Source organism: Lampetra fluviatilis, chromosome 5, assembly GCF_964198595.1.
Source record: "Lampetra fluviatilis chromosome 5, kcLamFluv1.1, whole genome shotgun sequence".
In the NCBI taxonomy this organism is placed as follows: domain Eukaryota; kingdom Metazoa; phylum Chordata; class Hyperoartia; order Petromyzontiformes; family Petromyzontidae; genus Lampetra; species Lampetra fluviatilis.
Genome location: NC_136279.1, coordinates 23,231,436 through 23,254,060, shown reverse-complemented (window position 1 = coordinate 23,254,060; position 22,625 = coordinate 23,231,436). Strand labels below are relative to the sequence as shown.

Here is a 22,625-nt window from a genome sequence, read left to right as displayed (position 1 = left end):
CACGGGGTATAAATACGGTGCGGTGGGGGGGGTTGTTCGACTCCCGTCGCCCTACGCAGCACACAAATCCACGAGCAGGGCGTTTTCCACGCTCACAATTGCCACCATCTTCTCCAGACGACAGCATCGCCATCGCAGCAGTGATGGATCTCGCAGAAGGTAGGAAATGTTGTCAATCATTGTGGTGGTGGTGGTGACGGTGATGATTAAGATATTCAATTTTTCTTCAGTTGTACGCTATTATTAAAATGTTATGGAAAATCATTATGTTATTAAACGCGACGTGCGTGTATTGCGGTGGTGATGATAATCGTCCCCAGTTGAGCGAAATTATACCCGCAGCATTTGGCCTTGGGTAAGGATGACGCCAATTAGGAACACCCGGGAGAGGAATGGATGCTGCCGTGTGACGCAGTGAGTTTCGGCCCCCTTCGGCCGTGGCGCAAGGGATGAATCCCCGCCCCCCTGACCAATTTCTACCCCCTTTCGTATCCCTGTGCTCGGGGGGGACCCCCTTCGGCCCCGTTGGGACCCCTGTGCATTTGCACCGACTGCGCACTTTGGGAGGAGTAGCACCTCCACCTGCCCCCCCCACATGCGCCATTCGATGAAGTCACGATTCACGGTGGCAACTCCATTCATTGTTGATGCAGCGGCCTCTAGCGGCTGCAGTGGTCACGTAACCCGAGTGAAATGTACGCGAATCGAAATATAGATTACTACGCAGGCGATACCATATAAATATGAATGTCGTGAGCGTAAGAAGCAATATTTAATTGATGCATCGCCACAATGCAAATATGTGATTTTAAATGCAAGTTTTCTTAAATTGTATAATGTGACTTATTAACAATTCCTGTTAAATGGCATATCCCCTTCTAAATCCTTGAGGAATTTCCATAAGCCGTTGATATTGCAGTCGAGAAAGTGCCTCGCATCTAGGGCTCATAATACCTCCTGAGTCGGGTCGATAAAATTGCTACCATTTTGTCGAAGTCTACAATGTTTGTCCAATGGATAGTCTCACCCCAGAAATGGCAATGTGGAATTTCCACCACTGGCTCCAGACTTTAAATGGGAGATAACCACCGCCCCAATGTCCATTTAAGCAATAAATCACTGACTTTTGACTGTTGTAGCTGAGATGCATCTCTGGTAAGTATTGCTCACCTGATGAGCCTGATAAGACAATGCTCTTACCCATTGCCCTTCATTGTGAATCAATGTTGATCGATGAGAGGTCCTGTGGCTTGACAGCTCTGCCCTGCAAGGAGGACGAAGGGTCCAAATGTCACCCTCAACCCAAGGGCGGCGAACATAAGCACAAGGAAGGGAAGAAGGTGAAGAGAGCACCTTGGGCTGTGGGAGGGATGCATTGCTGCTCCCAATATGCATACATGCGTAGACATGCAGTACACGTGGCGGGTTGTTGGACCAGACTTCACCACGCTGGTCATTTATGGGTTGGCGGGCATATATTGTCGGGAGCATAGAAGCACAGTACAACAATGGATTTTGCTGCACACGCCATCTGACGCCCACCACACATTTCTGGAGCCCTATAGCAACCCGCCAATGAATTGCAACAATAAATAAGCCAACAATATGTCTCCTTCCCATATCTGTCGCTCCACATACAAAAAGAATAATTCACCCAATACATGAGCCGCATGGACTTCTGGAAGTGCATAAATAAATGCAACATCATTGGTTCAATGCAACCCTTGATCGCTTTCAGCATTCTCTGTCCATCAAAGCAATAGGCTTAAGCCATTATTCCTTCTGAGATCTGATGAAAATGGGCACACCCCAGGTGATGTGGCCATGTATGCACATGCATACACACACACACTTTGTACGATTTGAGAACCCATTCAGACCAAAAGTCTCTTGTGCACGAGAGGCCCAAGAGTCGAACGGCAAGACTGTAAACATGTCAACAAACGGTTCAAACACCTAACAAGCCGGACTTAACACAAATATTAAACAACGAACAGTAAACAATGAGCAAAACATTTACAAAATACAACAGAATAAACCGTGAAGCGGTGTAAAAAATGTTAGATGTCGTAATTTATGATATAGCTGTAATGCTCACATTTAGAATCAAATGTTCCACAAAAATTTGACTGGGAAGGAAAATTCATTTATATTAATAGAGCAAAGGGCTTTTGCCCAAAGATATTTGCTTGTTCTGCAGTCCACATATTTAGAGTACGTATATTTCAATGATAATGATGGCAGTCATGTTTTTGCGTATTTATCATTAAATATTTACTTGCAAAAGCATTGTCTGACACCGTAAACTGCTTCATGTTTACAAACGCGGGGAACAATACGTGGAAAATGATCGTCGTGGGTGGGAGATTTTACATTGGGGGGGAGGGGGGAATGGTTTATTCTCCTGTGCGTGAGGTCCCCTGTTTTTTACCCTTGAGATTTGCTGTGCTTTTGTTTATTTCCCAGTGCGAAGGAGATGGTGACTCGAGCTCCTCCTCCGATGACAACCACGAGGGGAAGGTGGGCATGGGGGCGTTGTGAGGAGGAGTGTTTGTCGTCAGCTGGGCCCTGCGTGTGCAATGTGTTGCCTCTGTGTTGGAATAAAAACAACAAGCCCCATTGCTCTACCCACTGCACTGTGATTCACACGTCTGGCTTCTGGTGTTCTCCCTTGTGCACAGCACCAGTGACACGTGGGTATCTGAAACAAGCCTAGGCCTCCCCTAGGTTTACTTCGACCTTGACATTGTTTGTAAACACCTGCGCCTGGAATACAAAGGTGTGCCAGATGCGATGCTGCAGGTTATAACCCTCATTGACTCATCTATACCCGACCTTATTCTATCCAATGCTCATGGAAAGTTCGCAAAAGAACTCGCGTCATTAAATTTTTGGTATTAGAAATTCTAAAATGCAAGATTTACCCCCACAAAATAATCTGTGAGTGTTCCTGAATGTGTTTTCACCCCAAGGCCTACCACCACGAGGTTGCCTACTCTGCTTTGTCCACCATTGGCAAAATTCCAGTTTTGGCCACAGGGTGGTCTTATTTAAAAAGAGTGTTCAACCATCTTGTGGATAGAACACGCCCCTCTGAAAAAAGTTCAAAGTGAAAGGTAGACAGCCCCCCACCACCCCTAGTTCAGCCACAAAATCGCCCAGCTCATCCAATCTAGAAATGCTGCCTGGAAATTGGCCGAGCATACGAACCTCGATTTAAATTGGACCAATTACAGAATTTTAAGGAACCACTGCACTAAGCTGATTCGGTATTCCAAACATTGCTACTTCCCAGACATCCTCTTAGATTCCCATTACGATCGGAAGCTATTCTGGAAAGCTATGAAGACTGTTGACGGCTAACATGTTGACTATGGAGTTCCACCGAAGCTTAAAATTGCTGGTAAATGCCTCTGACCCTAAATAAGTCGTAGATGGCCTATATTCCAATTTTGCCTCTGCAGGCTGTATCTTTTCGTAATTTTTACCAACTTGACCCCATATCTGCTATGCAGTCTCCTGGCCTTCTTCATTGACAAACCTTGCAGCAGGCATTCAAACTCATCCCTATCTCTGAGTTGAACATATTTAACCGAGTCCCCTCCCTTAACACCTCTTCTGCTGTCGCTGCCGATGAAGTCCAGCCTTTTCCCCTCTGTATTGTGGAAAACCACATTTCAGGGAGGCATAGTTCCCTAAGAATAGACAACTTGATTGTGTTCGCCCTCTCCACGAAAGATACACCTCTAATCCACTCGAAAATAAACATAATTGCTGATGGCACAGCCCTCGAGGTCTCTAGCAAATATCTGGATGATCTTTATAATTGGCTACCCCTAAGACTTGTCCTCAATACAAATTAAACAGATTAATGTTGTTTTCGAATCATCACGAGCCTGCCCCTTTTCCACTTATTGTTTCTCTAGACTCTCAGCAAATTGAACCTGTTCTTGCACACGTGGTTAGCCAACCCCCGCCTGATTTGGCGTTATATTTGTTGATTCGCGCTACATCCCTGCACACGTGGCTAACGGACTCGACCTGGCGCTTCAGTGCTGATGATGCGGATGACATGCCAGTGTCACTTCAATGGTGCAGGACTTGAATGTTGTTTCCCTCGAGATGTGTTTGCTACTCGGGGTCTGCAATGTTATGATTTATTCCCTGTAACTTTTTCTATTTTTCACCAAGGTCCTCCATCGGTCATTTTAGTAAAACGGCTTACGGCGAAATGTTTGTTGAACACTTAGGCTTTTGCGACCAATATCCATAATAGAGGTTTTTGGGTTCGATCGCGTAAATATATAAATGTGTCGTTAAAACCCTCCACCACCCGACACAGCCAACTAGTAAGGGTTGTCTCGTAAACAGAACGTGGCCAATTCGTCACTAGCACAGCACACCGGTGTGTTGGAGAGCCAAGCCACAACATTGACAATCTGAGTACGACGTTTCGCCAGTAAAACCTCCATTATGGCTAAATGTTTGTTACGCAAGTAAACAAATAATTGCGTTTCATGCTGGCCTTAATAGGCATTTGCAAACATCAATGTCCCCTGTGATACAAAAAGTCTCACGAGGGAGCCTTCATCTTGTTTTCAGATGCCGCATGCACTGCGCTCGCTCGCGTGTGTGTGTGTGTGCGCCGGTTGGGGTTATCTGGGTCCGGGGTGGTGACCGGGGCCCATTCCAAGCGAGGGTGTGCCCTACAACGTTCCCAGCGAACATCGCATGTTTAATGAGCTGAAGTTAACATCGATTTGCGGTGGTGGATGCTGCACGATACGTGTGCCCCCCCCCCCACTGTGCGTGGTGTCTTGAGAATCTCGGTACACGGACATAGTCCTGTGGAGCAGTGATCTCATACAGCTTTACTGGCATGCAGGTAATGAAACAAGAAATTATACCGTGCATATGGCAACATCTGCGATATGGTATTTTCATGCACTAATTGTAAACCACCGTGAACTTTCTATTGGCCATGGGTGCTTGAAACAAATTTCAGTACGCATGCGCTGGTATAATAATAATTGGCTGCTCCTCCCTTGTCGTGCTTCAGCAAGCAAACCAATTACTGCACTTTAAGAAACAAAAAACAAACCAGAGGACGCATTCTATGCAGGTTAAAATAAATTGTGGGGTTTTATTGATCATTAATGTATGTTTTTCATTTTCTACGTAGTTTTTTTTTTTACCTAGGCCATCCCTCTCCTCTGGCTGTGGGTAATTGAGATTTGGCTGTGGGTAATTGAGATATGACCGTAGGTAATTGAGATTTGGCTGTGGGTAATTGAGATTTGGCTGTGGGTAATTGAGATTTGGCTGTGGGTAATTGAGATTTGGCCGTGGGTAATTGAGATATGACCGTGCATAAGTGAACGGCCACTCCTGCACAGTGAACCCATACCGCTGTTGATAACCTATTTTGACCCCACCACAAAAAGCAAAACAGCCCCCCAATGACATGAGATGTATAAATTGGACTCGCCTTCTTTTTTCCCACCATTGAAGTGCCACGGCAAAACGAATCGCGGCGCAGCCAAGCGAAGTCCCCACCCTTGCGGAGGTCACTAAGGGAAGCCGACTCGGTGAAACGACGCCACCGCCGCCGATGCCGCCAGCGTGGGCGGCGTCTCGCGTGTGGTGGTGGGGGGTCACCCTACCAAATCTTTAAAGGGCGGGACGATGTCCAATGTTGACCCGGGTGCCTCTGTCTCTCCCCGTGTCTGGTCGCCTTGACCCTGCAGGGTGGTCACGGCAAAGGCCACAAGCATGGACAGGGCGCTTGTGGAGACCACAAGAAGCATAAGGAGCATAAGGATCACAAGGAGCACAAAGATCACAAGGAACACAAGGATCACAAGGATCACAAGGAGCACAAGGAGCACAAGGAGCACAAGGAGCACAAGGGCAAAGGTTGCAAGGATAAGGAACAGAAGGAGAAGTGTAAGCACTAAGAGTGCCTACTGAGCGGCTCGTTGCAAATTGGCTTCGGAGTGGGCATGCCGTGAGCAGAAAGTACAGGCTGAACGATGAATGTGGCTCCTGCCAGTTCCATTTCGTCCTCGCCTTATCGTTAAGGCAAACGCCGTTGTGATTCCTGCAGGATTATTATTACGTTTGACAGATTCGAAGGCCCCCTTTATAACTGCCGGCAGTCGCGTAACTACAGGACACAAATAACTTTTTTTTATCAGTGATCGTATTATCCCGCGCTCGAATACCATCCCGAACGCTGCCAGCTTCTTTGTGCTGCCTTGCGCCTTCACTAGAGCTCTTAACCGGGTGTACAGTTGGAGCGTTTCTTTAAACCTTGTGCAGGTAACAAATGAATTAAAAACTCATGCAGCGTGAGCTCCACTTAATAAAACAAAAGCAGCTGTTAGTCTAGATGCCACTCGTAGCTGTGTTGCAGGAATTCTATAACCACTGTTCAGTTTGTAAGGTCTGTTCAAAACATGTTTGACTCTTGCTAATTTGCAATTTAGCCCAAAGCTCTACTCCCATCATGGGCATGACAGAAGCATTGCTTCTTGATATTCTGCTGTAGGCTCCTCCAAGACGTATCTGTAATGTAGACCCAAGCTGTCATTTCCCCCCCCACCTCCCCTGCATGCATGTTCCCGATGGGTCTTATGTTTGATATTGGTGATTGTAAAAGTGTCTCGCAAAAATAAAAAAGCACCTGTAGTTTCATTTTTAGCATTCTCCGTACACTTCTGTAGGATTTTAATTTTGAATTATTTTGATGGTAAAATAAAGGTCGCTTCCAACATTTTGTGAGTTCACGATTAACTGGTTTGCTTAATTTATGCACGTGGCATACCAATGGTTCATTGGACCTTCACGGTTTACTTCTGAATCGTAATGTGAACCTTGATTTGTCACGCAGTGGAAGGGATTGCAGTAGCGTGTTATTGGGCGATTGGGCGAGGTGCATGTTTGTGAGATTTGACACGAATGCATATATTTACATGCCCATGAGAGAATTAACATCAAACCCGGCAATTAACACAAATGAAGTCGATGCCAAACAAGGCACCAACAATTCGAGTTTACACACAACCTCTCTTTACAGCATCTCCACCCAGCCGCACAATTTATAAAGAAACCTTGAATTATTGTTAATCAGCCCTCGGCCACGTCTCAGTTTGTGTGGCGCTATGATGGGTGTGCAGACAGGATGGAGATGTTTTTCTTGTGTGTCCTAGAGAGAGCAGGAGTGCCAATGGCCATTTTTCTAACAGGGGTGCCTCAGAGTCCTATCACATGGCCTGACACACCCAGCGACCCGCAATTTAAACTAAAACAATTTGAACTTTGTTTTATTTTACCAGGTAATGCCCATTACTGAGCTAAATAGCTCTTTTCAGAAGTGACCATGGCCATCACAAATGATAGCTCAACGAAGTGGCTTATTGCGTGTAAATTTATAACAGCCAAATACTCTGTAAACGCACGTTGACTCTAAATGTGTAGGGAAAAGCCGGGGGACCCGGACAAAAATCTACGCAACCACGTGGAGAACATGCAAACTCCAAATATACAGCAGGTGTCGGGGTCAAACCCACAACCTCCTGTATATCATACAAGGTCGTTTACATCTCGCCACCGTGGCACCCGTCAGCCGAATTGCAAACGCATCCACTTTCTCCTCGGCCATCTCACTGATTTCAGCCCCAAATATCAACGACATTCTTGAGATATGACCATGCGTCTCTCCAAATGGTTCCAACTCAAACCGGTGTGATCTTGATGCAGTCTTCTCTCCTCGTGACTGCGCAAATCAGGGTCATACCATTCTATGGGTTTTCACAATAGCATTAAAGGAGTGGTGGTGCAGTGGTTGGCACACTGAACTATGAACCTGATCACCTGAGTTTGATACCCAGCCACAGCTGAAATCGATGGCGAACGGTGTGTGAACCGGTCCTGTCGTCTCTTCCCCCGTACAACCCGCACTGACCAGTATGGTGATGTATGGTCAAATACTCCCCATGACGGCCACAACTTCAGGAATACCTTTTTTTACAGAAGTGGATTGATAAAGGAATTAATTACACACTCAATATGCGTTGCCATGGAGCATCGTGGGCAAACGCGAACATGAGAGCCGAATTCCGTTCTGTAACTCCGCATAAACACGTTCTGTCGTCCACAGCCTATTTATTGGCTTTGCAGCCAAATAATCAGAATCTGACAGGAGTCTTGAGACTAAGCTTTTCCTGACTAATCTAGCATAATAAAATAATAATCAGTTAACAAAATGCAAACTCGGGACCTCCATGATTTTTTTGACCCCCCTCCCGTTTTTATATGCCCCCCTTAAACAAGGTCACTCTCCAGCATAGCGCACACGTACTATGTGAAAGGCTGCCAGGGGCTGTGACATTCACAGCAGTGTAAAAATTTAAATACAGTGAAAGGTGGAAAAAAAACGTGGTTCATGACACTGCAAAATCTAATACCGCGGGGGATTTGCAAGTCATGTCCCCGTCCCCCCCAATAAAACAAACACGTGTCGAGTGGCCAATGTTGGTGGCGGTGAAGTATGGCAGCAGTCAGCCCTCACCCCCCGGGCTGTTGGGCAAACAGACACGGAGACACCACGCAGACACCACGGAGACACGGAGACACCACGCAGACACCACGCAGACACCACGCAGACACCACGGAAACACCACGGAGACGACACGCAGACACCACGGAGACACCACGGAGACACCACGCAGACACCACGGAGACACCACGCAGACACCACGGAGACACCACGCAGACACCACGGAGACACCACGCAGACGACACGCAGACACCACGGAGACACCACGCAGACACCACGCAGACACCACGCAGACACCACGCAGACACCACGCAGACACCACGGAGACACCACGCAGACACCACGGAGACACCACGCAGACACCACGCAGACACCACGCAGACACCACGCAGACACCACGGAGACACCACGCAGACACCACGCAGACACCACGCAGACACCACGGAGACACCACGCAGACACCACGCAGACACCACGGAGACACCACGCAGACACCACGCAGACACCACGCAGACACCACGGAGACACCACGGAGACACCACGCAGACACCACGGAGACACCACGGAGACACCACGCAGACACCACGCAGACACCACGCAGACACCACGGAGACACCACGCAGACACCACGCAGACACCACGCAGACACCACGGAGACACCACGGAGACACCACGCAGACACCACGCAGACACCACGGAGACACCACGCAGACACCACGCAGACACCACGGAGACACCACGCAGACACCACGGAGACACCACGCAGACACCACGCAGACGACACGCAGACACCACGGAGACACCATGGAGACACCACGCAGACACCACGCAGACGACACGCAGACACCACGCAGACACCACGCAGACACCACGGAGACACCACGCAGACACCACGCAGACACCACGCAGACGACACGCAGACACCACGGAGACACCACGGAGACACCACGCAGACACCACGGAGACACCACGCAGACACCACGGAGACACCACGGAGACACCACGGAGACACCACGCAGACACCACGGAGACACCACGCAGACACCACGCAGACACCACGGAGACACCACGCAGACACCACGGAGACACCACGCAGACACCACGCAGACACCACGCAGACACCACGGAGACACCACGCAGACACCACGCAGACACCACGGAGACACCACGCAGACACCACGCAGACACCACGGAGACACCACGCAGACACCACGCAGACACCACGCAGACACCACGCAGACGACACGCAGACACCACGGAGACACCACGCAGACACCACGCAGACACCACGGAGACACCACGCAGACACCACGCAGACACCACGCAGACACCACGGAGACACCACGCAGACACCACGCAGACACCACGCAGACACCACGGAGACACCACGCAGACACCACGCAGACACCACGGAGACACCACGGAGACACCACGCAGACACCACGCAGACACCACGCAGACACCACGGAGACACCACGCAGACACCACGCAGACACCACGCAGACACCACGGAGACACCACGCAGACACCACGCAGACACCACGGAGACACCACGGAGACACCACGCAGACACCACGCAGACACCACGGAGACACCACGGAGACACCACGCAGACACCACGGAGACGACACGCAGACACCACGCAGACACCACGGAGACACCACGGAGACACCACGCAGACACCACGGAGACACCACGGAGACACCACGGAGACACCACGCAGACACCACGGAGACACCACGGAGACACCACGTAGACACCACGGAGACACCACGGAGACACCACGCAGACACCACGCAGACACCACGGAGACACCACGGAGACACCACGGAGACACCACGCAGACACCACGCAGACACCACGGAGACACCACGGAGACACCACGGAGACGACACGCAGACACCACGCAGACACCACGGAGACACCACGCAGACACCACGGAGACGACACGCAGACACCACGCAGACACCACGGAGACACCACGGAGACACCACGCAGACACCACGGAGACACCACGGAGACACCACGGAGACACCACGCAAACACCACGGAGACACCACGGAGACACCACGCAGACACCACGGAGACACCACGGAGACACCACGCAGACACCACGCAGACACCACGGAGACACCACGGAGACACCACGCAGACACCACGCAGACACCACGGAGACACCACGGAGACACCACGGAGACGACACGCAGACACCACGCAGACACCACGCAGACACCACGCAGACACCACGGAGACACGGAGACACCACGGAGACACCACGCAGACACCACGCAGACACCACGGAGACACCACGCAGACACCACGCAGACACCACGGAGACACCACGGAGACACCACGCAGACACCACGCAGACACCACGGAGACACCACGCAGACACCACGGAGACACCACGCAGACACCACGCAGACACCACGCAGACACCACGGAGACACAACGGAGACACCACGGAGACACCACGCAGACACCACGGAGACGACACGCAGACACCACGGAGACACCACGGAGACACCACGCAGACACCACGGAGACACAACGGAGACACCACGCAGACACCACGGAGACACGGAGACACCACGGAGACACCACGGAGACGACACGCAGACACCACGCAGACACCACGCAGACACCACGCAGACACCACGCAGACACCACGGAGACACGGAGACACCACGGAGACACCACGCAGACACCACGGAGACACGGAGACACCACGGAGACACCACGGAGACACGGAGACACCACGCAGACACAGAGACACGGAGACACGAAGTCACGTATTTTTCAACACGATGTGGGCGTTATTAATTCCTCCCGACGCCCGTGTTATAACGGGCGTTCCACTGTACAGTTTATATATAGATTCTTGAATAGAATTACGACTGATTTGTGGCAATTCGTTGAATCGCGTTGGGGAGGTAGGGGGAACCTCAATGATGGGAACTCATGCTGCGTACCACGCTGATCGACACGTAAACAATGTTCACGTTACTGGGTGGCCTCCATCAATCACCACGAACGCGGTGTGCAGTACTGGAGCGATGAAAGAGGAGTGACATTGGCGTGGACGACATGAAAGGTCACTAAAGTAATTACGGGCCATTAAAGTGGACGCACCCCAACCTCATTAGCTCGCCTGGGAAGCTGCTGACGTTCTCGACGACGTGGCAAGTTGTGTGCATGATTTTAATAATGCATTTGAGCGTGCGGGGTTATTTACGTCTCTCTGTCAGCAGCAAATTAAGAGTTACACCCAGAACACACTTTGGCTCGTGACTGAGTTGTTCTGAGGGTATGAAGCATTGGGAGGGAGTCTCGTTCTTCCCCCCCCCCCGTCCGTTGTCCCACTCACACTTGGCGTGTGTGAAAATATTACAAGTTATTAATGTATTTACAGCCCCTTGTCAACCCACTGCTGGGTTAAAAGGCCCCGCACGCCATTGCGGTATGTGACCACGCTTCTCCGATACTGGTCAGTGCGGATTGATGAACGGTGGTGGTGGGGTTCGGGACCAGTTTATATTTCACTCGCCACTGATATTAATCATGGCAGGGAATTCATGTCGGGTTGTCGGGTTCACAGCGCGGAGTGTTAACCCCTCAATTGTTGTGTAAACCGCCTGAGGAAGCTCAGAGGAGTTTGAGCGACACGATCGCCTGTGGATGTGACGACGTCCAGTCCATGAAAACGTCTTAGCCCACCGGTGACCTTTATTGGTCAAAATCTGATCAATACTTTGGCGCTTTGAAATAATATGTCTGTAAGCGTGACAATCTAGTCAGAGGGTGGAGGGTTAATGACAAGCATTTCGGCATAAAACGACCACGTGGCCAAACCCAAAACAGATACGGATCAGAGCGCGAACCATTATACCACAATACACAACCCCCACTCCAACGTAAATCTCAAGAGGAGAATTAATGATGCCGATAAAACAGAAAGGGATGGCTGTGGATTGAGAGGCTTTGAGCATTCACACCAGAGGTCTGTTCGAAAAGCTATGCACAAAGTTGGTGATATTTAGGATTGTCGTTTTCAAGGTAACTGGCAACGTTGGGGATGCAATGGGTGGAATAAGAAAAGGGGGAACGGGAATGGGAACAGAGAAGAGATGAAAATGGGAAATAGGTAAAAAATATATACACGGAACGGAGAACGGCAGCAATGGGTCAGTTAAGGCGTGGATATGTACGTATGTCTGTATGTGTGTTGAACTTCTTTCGCACTGCATCTAGCCAATCGTGCGGGACAGGGAGGGAGAGGCTACAATAAGGTCATCAGCGCTGCCGCACGGATCAGCGCGCGTCTCCGTGTTTACACGGGGAGAGGGGGAGGGAGTCACAGTCGGGGAGGCCACACACAGAAGTAGTGGGATTTACGGGAGAGATGATCTGATTTAGATGTGTAGACCCTCAGAGCACTTGGCATGAGTACCGTCGTAATTTTAGGAAACGAACGGGGTATTTTGTGCACTCAATGCATTCCAATGTGTCGCGTTGGCTTTTTGCGGAGGTTATTCTTTATCATAACAGAACCACGCTGTATTATTTACTTCGGGTGGAATGATGCAATAATTCATCGGTTCATATGTATTCTTAAGACGACGAGGCGAGCATGAAATCGCGTTGAACGTTTCCCCCTTCCCCCGATTTGTAGACATGTCGTGATGGGTTCACGTGAACTCAATAATGCGTTACAAATATTTGTTATAATGGCACGCTGCATTAATGGTTCTGTGCAAATATGACACTCAGTTATTAAGGGAGGCACTGGGGTGGGGGCCCTGCACCACCGAATGTCCGTGAGGCCCCATCCATGTTCACTTTCCTTAGGGGGCATTACATCCCTGCTATGTGAGTAGCCCCACACACACACACACACCATTTACACCCCCCCCCCTTCTGTCCGAGAGGAGTTGGGCCTGGTCAGTGTGCAGTATGCTAAATCTCTCGGGTGACTGCATTCACCTCGATGAGAGCTGAAGCCACCTCATTGCGCCGTGTGAGTCACCTTGCCGCCACGTTCAATATTGAAGTGTCTGCGGCAAATGGAGCCTCGGTCACTCGACGCTGCTGCTCGCCGCACGGCCAATCTTGTCGGAAGCATCTCGACGATTTCACCACGATGGCGTGTGCGTTTTAGCAGAGCCGCTGAGCCACGGCGATGGGCTAAACGCTCAACATTTATCTCGCAAAAAGCGCGCGAGCGTGATTCGACCAAATACGCCGTCATACCAGTGGCGGCTCCTGCAAAATCTCTCAGGGGGGGCAAATGTCTGGATGATTGATAAGGATAAGGTCCACCCATGCAATGGATAAATGAACAGCTTAAGCATGTAAAGGCAACTTCACTTCTTTAATATTAATGAAAAATAAAGTGACTCTTACAATACATCTTGTTTGTTTCTATACTCACTATTAATACAATCCACTCATGTTTCTTTTATTAAAGATTCCACTAGGTGGCGACAAATAATTTTGTTGGATGAAACGTGCTTACGTATGATGACGTAAGCACGTTAGTGCGAGCCCTCCCGGAAGCCATAGAGAATGAATTGCAGCGCCCCCCGTTCGAAAAAAAACATATTTGAATGTAAGTCTATGGGACCACTCGGGGCGATTCTCAGCCGGAGGGAAATCGCCCAAAAAGAGGCGGTACTCCACAGAACGTAGCATGACGCTGATTGGACTATATCCAGAGGCACAGTGACGGCTAGCGTGACTCTGTGGTTGAATGATATTGGTGGTGCGTCGCCCAATCGCCCTAATGAAGAAACCGCCCCTGCAATAAACCCTCACCAAAGTGAACCGAAGACTGCGCGAATGCTCAGCAGCCCAGCCACAGGGCTACTCCGGCTACCGCTGATACTGTCCGTATATCAGGCGCTTTGTCTTGTAGGAGTGAATGTATGAATATCAACGTTAAAACCTCAGGCAACAAAAAAAACGTGTCATCATGCAGTATAAAAAACAGCACGCGGACCAAATCACCATGACTTTGCCTGATCTCGCCACATTTCCGAAGCTGTGCAGGGTTGAGCCTGGTTTGTCGTGGGATGGGTTACAACCAGGCCTTGCCAGGTGTTGTAGGTGTGGGGATGCCTGGTGGCCAAGTGATGGCAGTGCTGAGTGTCGCCCCCTTGTATACTGGTGAGGGTTCTACCAATGCAGCGGCACCCTGATGAGAATCGACATTAAAGCCTCAGACTTTCCTGGGCAAATAATTGGTATTATTCGTCTCTTAAGATTCGCATGCCTCATGGTGGGCAATTTAAAATCATTATTTAAAAAAACACACGTTGTATAAGGTCTGAGTCATGATCACACGGTCACATATAGCCTCATCACATGAGCCTTATGGATACAATGTACAATTGTGTTGACATAATGCTTGGGGCCACCCCTGCACGCTGTGATGTGTCTTGAGAACACTTGACAAGACAATCCCATGACTTGCGCGCGGTGTAGCTATTGAGTGTGCAGGCCGTGTAAATGCACCAGTGCCTGCGAGACGGAGGGAGAACCCCAGGCGCAAGACGACGAAGAGAGAGGGAGGGGGGGGAAGGTGTGAGTGAGCGCTGGACGCGGAGTCCCATTTCATTCCGCCAGAGCCCCATGCCAACGAGGGCCCCATTCCCTACCATCAGGGCCCATACCAACCGCGCTACGCCACTGTCAGCGGTATTGTTCGTGTGTCAGGGTCGTCATTCACAAATAACAACACGCAGTGAAGGTTAGTGGGCAACTTTGGCTCTGCCAGAGAGCCACTGTTCACATTGGACGGTTGGCTGGGTAGCCTCGCAGTTAGCGCACACCCACTGAGTTTGTTCACATAGAGATGACTTTTCAATTTCCACAGCGAGTCAGACATTGCTTCTGGGGAATTGCCAAGGCACACTGTACTGTTAAGATAATGCTTAAGACCCTGTGACACTCTTTGAAGACAGCGTTGAAGCAATGCGCTAACAATGTGCCACGCCTGCCCTCATACCTGAGGAAATGACAGCGGCAGTGGTCGAGGTTGAACTGACATCACTCCGGTTACCGATGTCTGCGGTTGTGCCTACTTTTACTGGATTCCTTTTCCCGTGCATTTTACATAAGAAAGCGAAACAATTTTTTAAACTAAACTATTTTCTATTTTACTAGGTGAGGCCCAATAAGCTATATAGGTCGTTTTCAGAAGCGACCTGGTCAACAAAGTAGTTTATCACGTGGAAATTTATAGCAGCCAAATACTCTAAACGCGTGTTTCTAAATGTGGAGGGAAAACCCGGAGGACCCAGAAAAAAAATCCACGAGACCACGAGGAGAACATATAAACCCGAATATACCACAGGATCTGGATCGAACTCACGACCTCCTGCATACCAGGCGAGGTAGTTAACACCTTGCCACCGTGGCACCCATTTTAACATGCATGTACCTCATCAGCAGGCAACGATACTCTCCAATGCCTCTCCGGCAGGTGTTCGTCTGTTCGTAAAGTAATGCCCCAACTGTGCTGACACATTCGGGCTCGCGCTCGGTAGACAATGCGCCCATTCGCGTGTGTGTGCTCGGTGAACACAATGCAAACGGGTCACGGGGAAAGCGCCGCGCTCCGCAAAATGGGAATTCATCGACTCCAAAAAGGGCTTTGCTTCATCCGTCTAAATGACCGCATCACAGACCAGGACAGAAGTGGAAAACATTGGGCAAGGATTTGCGAAGTGCTCATCGGTGCACACGTGTTCATGCAATCGCACAAAGAGCTCCCAGGTGGAATCAGAAGAAGAGGGAATTCGCGCAGATATCTTGTACAGCCTCGAGGGTTGATTGCATTCCGCGTGGCTTGTGGTATTGATTTAATATGAACATGTTTCCAATGTCAAGCGAATTTGTTTCTCTTTCATACTTCTACTTGTGGAATTAAATTGAAAATACAGCCGCTTCATTGTAACTGGAACATGACCCATACGCTGGGTGCATAAGATAGCAGTTTTGCCGTTACCTGATCTTGTGCAGAATAACACGGGGCGTAACATAATAAGAGTGAAGCTACTCTCGTTCGCAGCGCTGTGTGGGGAGTGGGCAGTTATTGGCTGACGCTTTTACCCGTGCCGACCGGCGAAAACACGTCCATTATATCCACGTGGGTACGTGCAGATAAACAGTTGGATAAGAAAAGTGACACATCCGGGTCACCCATTATCATCATTTATCAACCACGGTCAATCCACTGCCGTCTCCACCTCTCACAATTCTACGATGGAAGTATCCATCCAGCACCTGCATATAAACCGATTTCATCGTTCCATCTCCTCAGGAAAAAAACCCGTTACGGATTATAGGACGGTTCGCAATTCCAGGACACCACTTGCGTGTGAATGTTTTACTGTGCATGTCAATCCACTGCTGCATGAGGGCCTCGCATGCCACAGAGGTCATGGGGGTTAATTGACCGTACTTTACCACGCTGACTCTTATTCATGGATAAATGGGAATAATATACTTTCGGCTTACCCATATTTATCTGAAAAGAATGTGTTTAAAGCAGCACTGCATTTTTTATATTTACAACCACAAGTACTGTCTTGATATCCTGGTTAATATCTCCATTACTGAGACGTAGCACCAACGTTGGGCACACGTCAACGCCAGTGCCGGATTATCCTAGTGTAGTGACTGACTTGGAGACGTAACTTCTTGGAAGTGATTCTTTCATTAAACACAGAGCACACTTTGTACAATTTATACAATACACACCCTACACTGTTACACACTCTCTGTCACTTGCTTATACGCAACTCTACACTTGTTGCTAGCCTACACACAACGCTAGCCGTCTGACACTGACGGCGCTGAACTAACACAGCCAACGACGTCTAGCAGCGCAATTATCAAGTGGAAACGACAGCGACGATGGCACGAGACGACAGCGATGATGGTGACGATCTTCAGCAACAACGACGAGGATGACGACCAGGATCCCACTCCAAACGACAGCCCCGAGCTCCTGCTGGGGGTTTCCTTTTATCCTGTTAGCGTGGCCTCGCTCTGCCCCGGCCACGTCCCCCTTCTGGAACCTACTAGTGGGCTCTCGACGTCTCCCTACCGTAACCTTTACCCGAGATTCCTCTCGGGTATATCACGTGGCCTGCTGTCAGTCAGGGCTGCTACAAGCTGCAGATCCCCTTCCCTGCCAGCAGCCAGTGCTATGCTAATTAGGACCAATTCTATGTCACTACACTAGTAACAAAACTAGCATATGCTACGGGCCCCGCACTTTCAATATAGTATTATACTGCCTTCAACTTTTATGAACGGCTGCGTGTTTAAGGTTAGCGATTTGTCGTATTATCTGGCTGTATAGCAAATGAAAAAATACAATTACTTTACTATGCACGTTAAATATTTACGTGTTTTAATATTTACGTGTTTTTTTTTCAATTTAGGGCCCCTTCATAACATATGCTACAGGCCCCGCACTAGCTTAATCCGGCACTGGTCAACGCTGCATGTTTACTGGATAGCAATATATCGATTCACCCCGATTACGAAAGCCCACAGTACATGCATCCATTGTCGTGTAAAATAGTCACATTTTCTTGATGCATATATTGGTCAAGAATAATGACAGAGCGGGTGAGAGCCAAGGACTGGAACGCACCCGATAGGACGAACGTCTGCAGAGGAGACGGAGTGATGAATTCAGTTCTTGTGCAGATGCTGGTGCTTTGGGGAGGCCTTCATCCACCAGTGGATTGACCATGGCTGCTGAAAATGATTATATGGAGTGTAATGTGATTCACCTGATCCCAATAGCCACTAGAGGTGCTGCCATTCAACGCAGTATTCAAGGCAATTTATTTTGTAATCAAAGCGCCAGCACAAATCATGGCAATTCCTCGAATCGGAAGGAAGTTGAATCGCCACAGGCTCCGCTTAGAAACTCTACTTGATCATCTAGCCCGGCAGTGGTGAACTATGCACACCTGTAATGAACTCTGTGGTCGCGAAACCTCCTTCCCGTGGGCGGTAGAGCAAAACAATGAAATTCTCCCGGGTTCGCCAGGAGAAGGCGGTAGAGCAGATGTGGACCCCGCCTGTTTGGTCTCTATGGGATGCAATGTTACCCCCTCGCACGCGTGCATTCGGTATCCTCCCTCATGTAAACACTCATTAATTGGCGGATAATCCCTTAACATATACAGGACCGCAGAGCTTGGGCGGGGTGCGGGGGGATTTGGCACAGGTTAACTGTCTGCCTGGCTGCTGCTGCCTTCCTGCTCGCAAGCGGTTTCTCCTCCTCGCGCCTCTAAGTTCAAGAGCGACCAATAATGCTGTTACAAGTTGAAATCCCTGTTTTCTTGATGCCATGATTTGAAAAAAAAGGACTCTGCAAAAGTCTTGATGAGTGCTGCCACCTAGAGGCATTGTGTACGATAGGACAAATTGTTCTTTACTTCATGGGACCTCCTTTGCTAGTACCAAAAAATGATAATAGGTTTTCCCATTGACAAGGCTCAAAAGAACGCTGTCTCTGGCGTGGACCAATCAGTTTCAAGGACAATGCATATATTATCACAGTATGTTTTTTTTGTTTGCATTCTGACCACAAGCATTGTGGTTAATGCAGACATGATTCCTTGTTGCCAGACAAAAGGGAGAACACCTATTATCATGTTCTTTACTTGCTTATGCGGGATCTAATCCATTTATTATAATTAAGAAGACAATCCGGTTCTTTCACAAGATGTCCCTCAACATAATAAAATAAAAGTATGCTTATGCCCCCCCCCCACCAGCCTGCTTGGCTGACTCGATGTGAAAACATTTTCATTTGTTGCGTCGAGGGATAGATATTGGAAGAGGAGCGGATCGGCTTCTCATTTTGCTACTCATATTCTCACATTTCAAACATATTGTTTTGTAATCTGTTTCAAACAGATTGTTTTATAATACGTTTGAAATGGGGGTGGCAAGAGGCACCTACCCGCGTACTGGTGATTCGATAATTTGCCACGAATCACGATAGCAATGCGTTGAGTGATTACATTTTTTTGGAACATTGGTGTGGTTGTCAGCAACAGCATGGGTGACGACCTCATTCCCAACAACGTTATACCAATCGAAAAACAGTGATGCTTGGACATGTAATTCGACTTATCCGTCGTGAGATTAAGAATCACTGTCCATCAATGAATTAGCACGCCCAATTTACGCCATGTTTAACTGTAGCACTCCCCCCTCCACCCCCGTCAACCATGTAACGTTGAGGAAACGTTGAGATAACGTTGCTCCAACGTTGATTCAACTTTAAAAGTTTACTCGGAGAGCATATTCTGCTAAATAAAAGTATGCCGTAAATGCAGATATACTAGGGTTCACATTCCAGTAAAATCAACGCTAAGCATATTACATTGCAAATGAGGTTGTGTTGGCTAATCCCTTTCAAAATAGTTTTTGCAAAACATTGTGGAACATTAGAATGACGATCACACACACACGAAGCGAACACAGGCGCAATAAACCACGAACGATTTTATCAAGACCCATAAAAACAAACTAATTGACAACATTGTTGAGATTTGTTTCGATCTGTCTACACTCCGCGATTCCAACTGCAGGCTTGCCAAACCCTACAAGTTGCTTATCATTAATTTCTCGGCTGTAGAGATTTAATTTTATTACAATCAATATCGCCCTTGAGGCCCTAGACATTGTTCCCATTCTTGCAAGTACAAAGTCACCGTAAGGCGTGCTGAGCTGCCGTAGGGTAACTGTGGGCACACTGGACTTGCCATCCAGAAGTCCGCCAGTTCGATTCTATTTCCTGGAGCGGCAGTTGAAACGGTGAGATACGTTTTTTTTTAATTTGATAGTTGATTTTCATATTCTTGGTTCGTTCGGTAAAGTCACGTAGAAAGGAAATAATAAAATAATAATAAAACAATTCAATTCTCACGACGTTTCGATTGCTTGTGATGCAATCGAAACGTCGTGAGAATTTTATTGTATTTACCCACACACAGTATTATTTCATATTAAGCCTAACACCATGCGGTGTATACGTTCGCACATGCCAATCAGTGCGCATTCATTGCTCAACTTACACTGGATTCTCCGGCGCTTGGTTTAATGATACCGTCAGTTTCGGAGTCAACATTTAAACTCTCGGACTGTTGCCATTCAGCTGAAAGGTTTTCGTACATTCACGTGGCATAGGATTATTTTGACTTAAGGAAAGCATATTTTGGCATCGATTTGTGTTTTTATAATGAAATTACCTCTTCTGAGTGGTTTAATCCAATAATTTTACGTGCAGTGCCCTCGTCATGAGATTTGTTTCCCCTCTGGCTATGAAAGACTTATCAATATTTCCTAAAAAAAAACTAAAATAACTTTTGAGTTGTTTAATGAACATTTTTAAAACACCCCTCCTCTTGGTATGAAACGAAAAGCCATCAATAATACAACTTAAAGATTTACTCCGAAAATAAACTAAATTAGGTTAAATGAATTTCTACAAATTAATCATATGGACATTATTTATGAAACCCTTTAGACAATACCGTACAATGCAGTATTGAAATGTGAATTCGACAGAACTCATTTAACAAGTAAATGAAAGTCCTTGGAAAAAGACTCCATGTTATACATTGCAATTAAAAATAATGAAATTAATTGCACTTTTCCTACTTAAAAAAAACATTTATTCCAAACGTCTGCGATCATGGATAGGCTAATTCTACAAGCCGAAAAGTAACAACTTGTTGTCGGCTTTGCTTTCACAAATTAATGTGAAAAAGGCCGCATGTAAGATAAAAATAGTAATGGTCAGCAGTTTGCCTTAATTGCTATAACTTTTGCTCTGAACATGGTTAGAATTTATAAAAACAAATGATATAGCGTACAGTATTGTTGTCACCAGCACGCTATCGAAATATACTGCATCGAAAGTCAATAAATAGAATGAAGTCAACGATATAATGCCAAATCATGAGTGGCAGTTGCATCACTTTGGTTAAAGTTGTGAGCAGAGGCGGTGTTGAATATCAAGCAAAATACAATTTGTCATGGAATTTGTAAAGCACCAACTTCCATAACACCCTCATCCTATTATTCCAGACGTCTATACAATCAGATTCCCACCCTAACACTCGTCACGCCTCACCTCACCTCCACTATCCCCATCTCCTGCCAAAATCACCCCCCACATTGTTTTAACATCGGTCACCCTAAACCCTCATCCCACTACTCACCATTCCTGCCCCTCCTCAAAACCCATAACGGAGGAATCAAATCTGGCTGTCACCTGATGAAGCTAGTTGTAATCACTGGCGAAACGTCGTACTCAGATTGTAAATGTTGTGGCTTGGCTCTCCAACACACCGGTGTGCTGCACTAGTGACGAATTGGCCACGTTCTGTTTACGTGACAACCCTTACTCGTTGGCTGTGTCGGGTGGTGGCGGGTTTAACGACACATTTATATATTTACGCGATCTAACCCCCCCCCCCTCCATTATGGACGAATCACGTGCAGCCCTTTGTCAGTCCAGTTTGACTAGGGCCTCGCCACGCTGTGAGGTTTGTGGGGGTTATTTGACCATACTTCACCATGCTGGTCAGTGTGGGTCGCTGAAGATGGGGAGTATAGACTCCGCAAAAACCCTCACCCAGAGCCTCACGTCTCCCATCAACTCACCCATTCACCATTACGCTCATTCTGCACGCACCTTACACAGAGCCTTCACAGTGACACTCACCGCTCACCCATATGCTCACTGTAAGAGATGTATTAGATGTAGAATCACCAGTTATCCAAGCAATGGTTGAGCGATTAATTAATGGAACTGTAAGTGATGTGATGAGACATTCGCAGTTTCACGCACCAAAGATCCCCAGAATAGCCTTAACAGACTATAGGGGAAAGTGCTGTTAGCAAACACCTATGAAGGCCGGAACGGTACACGAGGGGGTGGATGGCCAGCACCACGCCCGACCGCCTTTGTCTCCCCAGTGGCGATGTTTACACACCGCACCAGGTACTCATTTGAGGGCGA

The 22,625-nt window shown here is 48.2% G+C and overlaps 1 protein-coding gene across 1 annotated transcript; it reads left to right on the top strand.

The window, feature by feature from the left end:
* LOC144932774 (uncharacterized) lies at positions 1-6,775 on the top strand. Its single transcript, XM_078857218.1, has 4 exons — positions 1-159; positions 1,258-1,340; positions 2,467-2,520; positions 5,748-6,775. The coding sequence occupies exons 1-4, from the start codon at positions 144-146 to the stop codon at positions 5,955-5,957; spliced, it is 363 nt and encodes a 120-aa protein (XP_078713344.1). The 5' UTR covers positions 1-143; the 3' UTR covers positions 5,958-6,775.
* The last annotated feature ends 15,850 nt before the right edge of the window (positions 6,776-22,625 follow it).